Source organism: Humulus lupulus, chromosome 9, assembly GCF_963169125.1.
Source record: "Humulus lupulus chromosome 9, drHumLupu1.1, whole genome shotgun sequence".
Lineage (NCBI taxonomy): Eukaryota > Viridiplantae > Streptophyta > Magnoliopsida > Rosales > Cannabaceae > Humulus > Humulus lupulus.
The window spans coordinates 86931112-86941462 of NC_084801.1; the positions used below are offsets into that span (position 1 = coordinate 86931112).

Below are 10351 nucleotides of genomic sequence, written 5' to 3' on the forward strand. Positions count from 1 at the left end.
ATTTTAAGCATTAATAAATATATATTTAGTGATGTCAATCAGGTCGAATTGCAGTCTAATTTCAAAGACTAAGGGCACATTTGAGATGTCATATAAGGATGTCGTATTGTTTTGAATAAGTAAAACACTATGTTTGGATTGAATTTTGTATTGTATTTAGTTATTATAGTCACAAATTTTAATACAATAGAAATTGTATTATTAAATACATAAAAAAATTGTATGTGTTAGCTCGTATTGTAATATTTTTAAAATTAGGTCATATTGTGGTAAGGTCCGGGTTAAGGTCGAGGTCGAGGTCAAGGTTGGGATTCGGGACCAGCATTGGAGCCAAGGTCGAGGGTCGTGGTCACGGTTCGGGCCTAGAGTCGAGGTCAAGGTCTGGGCTAGGGTCAGGGTTATGGTCGAAATTGGAATCGGGGTTGGGGGCTGGAGTCGGGGGCCCAGGGTCAGGGTTGCGGCTGGGGTTCACCCCGAGGTCGGGGTCTGTGGTCAGGATGCGAGGTTGGGGTCTAGGGAAGAGGTCAGGGCTTAGGGCCGAGGTCACCTTCCAGGGTTCGGGTCGGGGTTTGGGTCAAGGCTGTGGTCAAGGTCGAAGTCGGGGGCTAAGGTCAGGGTTCGTTGCCAAGGCTGGCGTCAGGGTCGGGTTCCAGGTTTGGGGTTCAGGCCTGAGGCCTAAGGTCGGGGGTCGGGGCCAGGTTTGGGGGTCGAGTTCGAAGTCGGGGTTGAGGTTGAGGTCGAGGTCGAGGTCTGGCCTGAGTTTGGGGTTGGGGGCTAGGAGTTGGGGTCGGGGGCTGGGCCACGGTCAAGGTCATTATTAAGGTCGGGTATGGATTAGAGATGTAAATGTGGGTCGACCCGAATATGGGTCGTGTCGGGCTGAGCCCAACACAAATTCGTGTTGTGTCAGGCCAACCCATATTCGAATGATTAAGCTAAGCACGGCACATGTCGTGCCATGCGTGTCAGGGCCAAATTGAGCTGGCCTATTTTCCTTATTTTGGCGCACTTTTAGGCCAATATTTATGCCCATTTTATTATTGCTCCTCTTTAACAATCAATGAGCTAACCACCAATCTAAATACAATTATTTGTTTAAATTATAGTTTGAAATATTTTTCAACAATACTTTACACAAAATTATCACTACAAGAAAAAAATGCTTTTAATAACACCAAAAATGTGTTATGAAAACATATCATAACACTTTTTGATGTGTTAAGACCGACTATGTTATCGTAGGTCAGGGTACTTTACATAATACTTTATAATTGTTATACAAATGTGTTATCATACTGTCAACGATAACACACTTTCTCCATTATTTTAATAAATAGATAAGTGTTTAATTATATTATTTATAGTCGATTATATAACACATTTCAATACTTATAAATTTGTGTTATACTACACTTTAGTATAACACATTTTTTGTGTTATACTAAACTTTAGTATAACACTTTTTTGTGTTATATAATGAAGTTTGCATAACAAAATTCTTTACTTATAAAAAGTATTATTGTAATAGATATTATAACACATTTTTCGTATTATTTTAATATTTAGATTAGTTTAAATTCTCATTATATATTCATTTATATAACACTAATTTATTCTATTATATTTTTATTTTTTATTTATATAATTAAAATTAGCTTTCTAATATATACTAGCATCATCAAATGAACTTGATTTTCAAATAACAAAATGTAAAAAACATTCAACATTGTATTAACAATCCACAAATTAGTTTAAAACATTCAACACTGATCAACAATAGTGTACATAAATAATGCTCTCTCTTTAACTCCAACCTCTATAACTCACTGAACTCTCTCTTTCTCTCTTCTTTTTCTCTTAATGCTCTCTAAATCTGTGTACATAAATAATGATGCAAGGTTCACTTATATACGTGCACCAAAATACAAAAGAACCAACCCGAAAACAAAACTAAAAAATCAACTTAACTAACTCTGCAGCTGAACCAAAGTAAGTGAACTTGAGGAATCTTGTTAAAACAGTTATGGTCACTAGTTGTTTTAACCACTTTTTGATAGCCTAGATAAACACATTGCGAGACATACACAGCAGATAGGTTATAGTGATTCTTCTTATTACATGTTGACATAATTCTTTAGTACTAATAGTTTCTGCAACATGAAGTTTCTCAAATTTTCAGAAGCAAATAATGCAATGATAGCCACAACTCGATCATAAGCAAATAATGCAATGATAGCCACAATCAATTGCTTAGCATCAGACTCGAGTACACCTTTAGCAATGATAGCCTGAACTCGAACGGTTGGTTGCTTTAGTACAGACATTGAAGAGGCAACAACACTGAAAATGAGAAATAAATAATGCATGTTCATTAAAAAGTACTTGTGTAGGAGTTCAAAATACCAATTGTTAATGAGCATAACAAGTACCCACCTTCTAAATGAAGCAAAGTTGATAAAGACATCAACAGTAGGGTGTGCGGCACAAGCTGCTTCAATGCTACATTTATTCAATTTATGACTGTCTAAGAATCAAATCAAAGCAAATAAAGATGTATGAAACATGAAACAGAACATGAGAAAAGAAGGCGTACGATGAATGGACTGGGATGGCTATTTCTTCTTGACCAAAAAAGTGTTTCTGAAATCCCTCAGCATCTGGGTTAATGATTCAAACAACTGATGAGTGATCCTTTGGTCAGAAATTACCATAAACCAAATTTAGTTTTCTAGATCCATTAATAATGGTATAAGTGGCTTAGTATTGATCACCAAAGGCATGCCTTCCAATGCATGTTGGTTTGTTCTGCAACCAATTCAACAAACCCAAATTGGAGACTAAGTGGCATGGAAGAGAAGATGTAGAAAGATCATGTAAAATCTTTCTATAGAACCAGTGAAGTTCTTTTATTTTCTGAGTTCAATATAAGGCAAGCATTTATAATCAAATAATAAAACTAAACACAATAAATTAGGGAAAATATGGCCTAATATAAGACAAGCACTTTCAACTTAAAAGCATCTTAAATCTAGACTTCCTTGGCAATATTTTTATCATATAAAGTATATTTCAGCCACTAGTTAAACCTCTATTTCGAAAACAAAAATATTGAGCATAATAATACATTTTGGATATTTTGATTAACAAACAATCACTTTTTCACTGAATAGTTGCAGCTGTGAAATTTGAATTTTTTTTGCATGAACTCAACAAATGTAACTAGTCCAGGACATAGAAAAAAGAGCTAAACTGAGTGTAATGGGATGAGACAAAAACACACTAAAACAAATACTAATGACAAAAAACACTTGCCCAAAAAGGAGCAACTCAAACCATATTTTAAACAACTCAAATATTAAGAAACAAAACAAGGCTAGTATCAATAACTGGCACACATAGCTCTATAATTAAAATGAATACGTAAGATACTTAGAACTCAATAAAAGTTCATAACCAAAACCATTCTCCAAACACAGATGCATTGGTCCAAAAGGTAGTAAGATGGAAAGAATACAAGCAGCCAATCAAGAACAATTTGAGCAAAATTGACTGAAACATTGAAATCAAACACAAAAAATCAAGGATGATGATTAGTAGTAATCAAGTTCACGCGCTACTGATTTGGATTGGACAATTCCAGTTCCTAAATCTTTGAGACTCTTTGCCAGATTGTAGTAACAACCATCTCTTGGGTTATTTGACTAGAGAGGAATAAGAAAATCTTTGAGGAAATGGAAAACAGGGTGGAGAAATTTTGGATAAATTTATAATGAGTGGTGCTCTTTGGGTCCACTCAAATAAGGACTTCAAAGACTTTTGATTCACAGATTTGTTGAGAGAGTTGAATTTTTTGTTGTAATGTTCTGTTTTGTATATCGTTGTTGTGGTAGTTAAGCTACCTTTTTATTTTTTCTTATTTTTTGTTTTTCTTGAGTTTCCTGTGGTTGTTTTCTCCACTCTTGTATTATATATTCTTTTATTAATACAAGTTGTTTTGTTAAAAAAAAAATAACTATTTCAGCTAAATTTTACCTGATTGTGAGAGCATCTTTCATAAATGAAGATAAATCAAATTCCATAGCATACACTAAAGAAAATATTATTTATATCTTTTATGCTAAACTCGTATTAAAAATAAAAATCATCTTTTTAAAATCTTAACATGCATTACCATTTGATATTAAAGTAGACTCATAAACTATAGACCATTGGAAAAAACTCAATTTTTTTCATGACAGTAATGATGAATACACAAACTCTCCTTTTTTCTTTTTCATTTCCTTATTCTTTTTTTAAAATAACAATTCTTCTCTTTATAATGCCAAGTTTTTTCTTCTCACTGTACATAAATTCCAATCAAAAGTGATTGGTCTATTGGGATACAAATGCTCATTATAAAGATCATAAAAGGTGTAGCTGAAAAAATAAAAGTGAAAACTTACCAGGAAAACCAGCATAGATTGCTGCCGTTCTGCACTCTGTTGCTCTTTGTGAACCAGGTGGCAAAACAGTACCAACAACTATATCCCCAACTTCACTTGGGTCCAGATTTGTTTTCTCTATCATGGCCTAAATTGTATATTAATCACATATAAGAAAGAAAAAATAATCAATAATCCTGTGTATGTTGCTCTGAGTAGGAAATCCATATGTAAACATGAGGAAGAATAGAGGGAAATTTAAGTAAATTGAACAAAGAATCGCATGTATATAAATGTCATATTTGGAAAGTAATATTGAATAAAGATTAGAGAAAAGTTTGAATCTGAAAACCTAATTAATCCAACTACAATAGGATAATTTAATCTCATTGAGAAACTTGAGAAAAAAAATTATAACTTTGTCTCAAATTAGTTTTTATCCAATCCAAAACTACTTGCCAAACATGACCAAAATGAATAAAAACGAACAGTTACAATCTAAGGACTTTCAAAGGTCCTTGTGCAGCTAAGTAAGAATATTTATGATCACAATTATCTTCTTCTACATATCCATGAAATTTGAGATGGCCCAAATCAGCAATGCATATATACATACATGTAACATTCATCTAATGAGGAAGAAATGATATAATTTCTAATATAAACAAGAAAAAAAATCACAAAGAAAAGCAAAACAGAAAATTGAACAAACATACCCAAAAGGGTCACCAACTACAAGGAAAGCCACATCAGAAACACGAGCAGTTGAGAGTATTTCATCGGCTTTTTCCTCAACCATTTCTCTATCGGCAAGAATCACTGGCCTTCCATAAAGTTTTTCCTGACCAATGAAAAAAGAAATTAATCAATAAAGTTGTTAGCTTTGGAAATTGGTGCAAAACAAAGTAACCAAATTGAATAGTGAATTTAAAGAAGTGTACCGGGGTAGAAAGGCCATCTGAAGAGATACCGAAAGAGAGAAGAGAAGTATAAGATTTGATGTAGACCTTGTCGCATTGCTTCACTTCCTCTAAGCCTCTAAGAGTTATGTCTCTCTCGTCACCCAATCCCAATCCCACTATGTATAGCATCTCTCTCTCTCTCTCTCTCTCTCTCTCTCTTTCTCTCGCTCTCTCTTCTGCTAAAAAAATTAATACAATTTTATTGTTTGCTTCTCAACACTACTGAATTTACACTATGGAAATTAATAAATAAAAAGGTCCAATCTCCACCACTTTCTGATTTATTTTAACTATCAATTGAATTTAAATGACCATAAAAAATAGAGTAACAGAAGAGAACAAAAGAGAGAAGAAACAAATTTGTTAATTTCAGTAATGGGGTTGAAGCTATATAACTCTTTATGGCTGTTATGGTGTCCACAGAGGCAAATATTGAAGAAAAAGCAATTAGCTTTTGAAGAAAACATTAATATTATTATGGTTGTGTCCATTTGGAGTGGTAGATCAGTGGCCTTAAGTTCAGCATTTTTTCTTTCAAACATATCCTTACTGCGCCCCATGTTTTTATGCCTAAAATACCAACATAAAATCAAGTATCTCACTCTCATAAAATTCCACCTGCGAACAAGTAGCAACAAACAAAGAGTAATATGTCACTAAACAGTCAAACAAAATAAAAGAAAATGGAAAGAACATACCAAACTCAAGTGAATATTTTCTTTGGTAGATGAAGGAACTCCCAACAATGTTGCTTAACTTCTCAAAAATCATTACGAGAAGAGACCTAGGAGGAATTAGTTAAGAAAAATAAATCCATGAGAGAGGCTCATTATACCATTTGAAATAGAGATCAGAGAGAGAAACGAAATAGAGATGGAGTTAAATCTTCTTATTTGGCTAAAATGAAATTATAAAGAAAAAGACAGTGATGTAAAACTTTTAATGACATGAGAAAGAATAAAATTTGAATTTATTTGAACATAAAACAAATTGGAAATTAATTGTTCCATACAAATCATAGAAGGACGAGAGTAAATAAACACTTACAATAACTCAAGGGTCTTAACCTGTTATAGTCCTCCTGTCCTGTTCCACAGAAACAAATTCAGACCCAGAAAAGAAAATATGTATAACACAACTGCTTAAATTAAATTGTAATCATGCATAGTTATCGGCTGTATCCCATAATCCCAAGTTAACAGTTCTTCAATTCACAACAACATTTGCACTGAAATTGTCGAAGATAGTTGGCACATAATCCTGTTTTCCACCAAAGAACGAAATGAATATGATTTCAATTGTAGAATAAACCCATAATTCTTCTTCCAGAACTTACAAATCAAAAAGGAAACCACCCTAATTTTTTTGGAAATTTAAGAGCAAGGGATTGAAAACCCATAATCTTACCAATTAGCAGCACATTAACACAATTAAAAACAGTCTCAAAGGTTACAAAACCACAATCTAAATTTTGGTCATTGGACAAAATGATATGCAATCGCATATCAGATAATCTTTCCAAAGAAAGAGTAAACAACTAAACCAAACAATTTTAAAAAGGGGACCAAAAACACGTTCGAAGCTTTAGTTTATTTCTTGCAATTAAGGAAAGAAATTTAAACAGCCAAAAGAAGAAAGAAAAAAAGAAAATCCAGGAAAGAATAAAGAAAATGATTAAAAGGGGTTGAATTTTCTCGAGCATTCTTTCCCATTACAATTCAAACTCAAAAATATATGTGGAAAAATTATCAGAGAAATTTAAAAAAAAAATTAAAAAAATCAAATGTGGAAACTAACCATGGGGAAAGTATTGCTGGTGTAGGAGATTAGAAGACATGTCTTTCCCACAACTCCATCCCCAAAAGCACAAATAACCGCAATACATTTAATAATCGGGATACTTTAACACACAAGGCTACAGGGGTAACTACTGAGATTTATAGAGCAATCTCAAACTTTCTCTTTCTCCCTATCTTTGCTACTGATTTCTTTTGTGTCTTGTAAACAAAACTATGCAGTATTCTGCAAAGCTTTTAAAGAAGCCTGATCAGTGCAGAGCTGTTTATTCTTGTGCACATCTCTTTTGGGTTGATGATCATGAAAAACATGAAGGATGGGGAGAATTACCAAAAAAAGAAAAGGATAGATTAGGAAAGTACAAGAAAGGGAAATTACCAAAAACAAAAGGGCATTATTATGTTTGGAAAGCAGATTTTCCTCATATTGTTCTCACAGCTGCTAAAGCAGATTTGCTCCAAAGTGAGCTGTGATTTCGGTTTTGTTTAATAAAATTTTCTTTCAAAAAAAGAAACTACAAAAAAAGGAAATTACTAAAATTTGTATTTACCAAACATAAATCAAATAACCGAATATAAACCCTAGTTAATTAATAACTATAATATTCTATAAAAGCAAACGTATCATATCTGACAAATTAAATATGGTTTAATATTAACTGTTAATTTCAAAAATATTTCATAAGGTCGTACATTCAGATTTAGCCAAAAATAAATATATATTCCAATGACCCATTTCTCTAAACTTCACTTTATCCCAAAATAAAAAAATCTAATAACCACCACTCACTACACTCCTATTTGGTATTGATCCCTTGCATATTTAGTAACCCAACTAGACAAATTAACAAATACCTGGAGTGCAATACCAAAATGGGTAAATTTTTTAAAAGAAATCATGTACCAAAACAGAGCAACACTAAGAATTACCCAATGTTCATCATACTCCAATACTTACCACCAAATGTACCACCTTTATGGATCCATAGTAGAAAATTGACTAATTTGGTACCCAAATATAAACACTAATGTTAATATTAAACATAACAACCTCTGATTTTCCACTCTTGATGTAAAATTCTAGAAAACCAAGAATTTGACAAGGAAGACAAAGTAACACGAAAATATTTCTCAAAAAAATATGTATATAAATTGGGTTTCTATAAATATACATATATATGGGTATATGACAAATCTTACAAAAGCATCAATCTCATCTTGTCCACGACTGGCATCTCATACCCTTTCGGAAGAGGTGACAAACACCATGGACTAGGATGACAATGTCACTCATAGACAAAATAGCTGTAACGTAGAGAGTGTTTGGGACGGATTCGGATGAGGAAAAAATACCATGTGAGAGGAAGCTGTGTTATTTAAATATAATTATATAAAAAATAGATGCAAAATTTCATATCAGAAATGAGAAGAGAAGAAAACATTATAGAATTAACAATCAGAGAAAACCGGAAAGTGAAGACATATCTTGAGATTATACAAAGCCCTAAATTTAATAAAGGTGTACAAAATAGTCTTGAATATTCTTGTAATTTTGATATTGTAAAGTGTATAATTATAATAAGACTTATTCATATGACATATTTCTAAACATTATTTGTGTTGGCAAGTTGGTCCTCCAATTTTTTTTTTTTGAAAATTGGTCCCTAAACTTTCTACTTGTTGGCAACCATGACCTACACCATGAAATGGCTAAAAATTCTATTTATACATTGAATGTTTAGGGAACAATTTATAATAGAAAATTTTAGGGACCAACCTGCAAAAGCATAGAAATTTTAGGGACCATTTGTACAAATAAATTATTTTAGTCTAATAATGCATGCATAATATCATGAGATATGGATAAAAATTTTGGGCTGCTACTTAGTCCAATAAGCAATAGGTCTGAAAAAATATAAAAAAAATATCGAACATAGATATTTTTATCATGTCGAAAAAGCACTACCTTATTGAAATTACTCAAATTCGAGTGTAACCTAATTAACAAAAGAATTGACATACTTTGTGCATATCTTTCATTAACTATCTTTCTTGAGCTCAAACCGCATCATAATACCCCAAATTGAAGTGCAACACGAGCTCTGACGTAATGACCCGAGCTTCAACCATATCGAGATATTTTGAACGTTGATTGAACAAATGGGGACCCTTTAGTTTGCCTTTGGTCTTAGTCTAATAAAATTAATCGTCATTAGTCTCTTACCTCTTAATTTTATCAGTTTATCCGAACTGTCACCTCGTACCCCAAGCTAAACACGCCAGCTCGAATTTCAGGTTTACAACAATTGATATTTATGTTATTTTAAAATATATAAATATTTTGTCTTAACTAATTGAATAAATAAATGAGAAAAAAATTGGGAAGCACCATGTGGTGCTACACGCCAGGCAATATGCAAGGGCAAGCCTAGGGTTTGACCCAAATTTTCAGTCATTTAATTGTAATATTTACAATTTGAATATTTTTTTTATCAATGAATTATTCAATTTTTCTTTTGATTTGATTAAAATATTAAATAAATAAATAAATCAGAACCGTAATCACATTAGATGTAGACTATATATAGATATTTTTCTAGTTTATCAAAAGACAAGTTTTCAAAGAGCCTAAAAAATATACTAATACGTTTCTCTCTTATTTCGTCATTCTCTTCACCTTCTCCTTTCCCTAATATTTAGATCTCATGTGTTGAGTACATCTAGAGACAAAATAATTATCCTACACATCCTACGTATCCACACATGTCCTAGTGTGTTGATGATTGGCTTACAAGATTGTGGTGTGAATCTCATTGTCAACTTCCGTTGATTGGATGTTCGTTATTATAACTAAAAGATAGCGAGGATGCGTGATAGACTACAAGGGATATTAAAAAGAAATTTTGCAATACACCTTCCGCTGGACACTTAGATTTATACATTTAATACCAACAAACACCTCTATCTCTTTGCGTCAGCTACACATAACAGCTTTGACAGACTGTTTTATGTTGATTAAATAAAACTCTCACTTTATTTAGCGATTATTGATAATTTTTATATTAATATTTTGAATTAAATCATCATATACATATCTACACACACACATATATATGGAAGACTTCTCAATGGTTACTACCCATAGATGGGTAGTAACAATTATGATGATGTG

The 10351-nt window shown here is 32.5% G+C and overlaps 2 protein-coding genes across 2 annotated transcripts; both read right to left on the reverse strand.

Moving 5' to 3' along the window:
* Positions 1 to 1718: 1718 nt before the first annotated feature.
* On the reverse strand, positions 1719 to 6471 carry LOC133801473 (uncharacterized). Its single transcript, XM_062239687.1, has 7 exons — positions 6451 to 6471; positions 5363 to 6001; positions 5138 to 5262; positions 4443 to 4569; positions 2594 to 2657; positions 2434 to 2499; positions 1719 to 2340 (listed from the first exon to the last, which is right to left on the reverse strand). The coding sequence occupies exons 4-7, from the start codon at positions 4564 to 4566 to the stop codon at positions 2115 to 2117; spliced, it is 480 nt and encodes a 159-aa protein (XP_062095671.1). The 5' UTR covers positions 4567 to 4569; positions 5138 to 5262; positions 5363 to 6001; positions 6451 to 6471; the 3' UTR covers positions 1719 to 2114.
* On the reverse strand, positions 5016 to 5512 carry LOC133799855 (probable diphthine methyl ester synthase). Its single transcript, XM_062237846.1, has 3 exons — positions 5363 to 5512; positions 5138 to 5262; positions 5016 to 5076 (listed from the first exon to the last, which is right to left on the reverse strand). The coding sequence occupies exons 1-3, from the start codon at positions 5510 to 5512 to the stop codon at positions 5016 to 5018; spliced, it is 336 nt and encodes a 111-aa protein (XP_062093830.1).
* Positions 6472 to 10351: the final 3880 nt, after the last annotated feature.

What these genes read in the sequence shown, in the direction of transcription:
- LOC133799855 (XM_062237846.1), bottom strand. Translation starts at nt 5,512, where the DNA reads ATGCTATACATAGTGGGATTGGGATTGGGTGACGAGAGAGACATAACT. An exon ending in CAGATGGCCTTTCTACCCCG is followed by an intron (nt 5,263 to 5,362) that starts GTACACTTCTTT and finishes TTCATTGGTCAG; the next exon opens with GAAAAACTTTATGGAAGGCC. An exon ending in GTAGTTGGTGACCCTTTTGG is followed by an intron (nt 5,077 to 5,137) that starts GTATGTTTGTTC and finishes TGTTTATATTAG; the next exon opens with AAATTATATCATTTCTTCCT.
- LOC133801473 (XM_062239687.1), bottom strand. Translation starts at nt 4,566, where the DNA reads ATGATAGAGAAAACAAATCTGGACCCAAGTGAAGTTGGGGATATAGTT. An exon ending in AATCTATGCTGGTTTTCCTG is followed by an intron (nt 2,658 to 4,442) that starts GTAAGTTTTCAC and finishes TCATTAACCCAG; the next exon opens with ATGCTGAGGGATTTCAGAAA. An exon ending in AACTTTGCTTCATTTAGAAG is followed by an intron (nt 2,341 to 2,433) that starts GTGGGTACTTGT and finishes TCTCATTTTCAG; the next exon opens with TGTTGTTGCCTCTTCAATGT.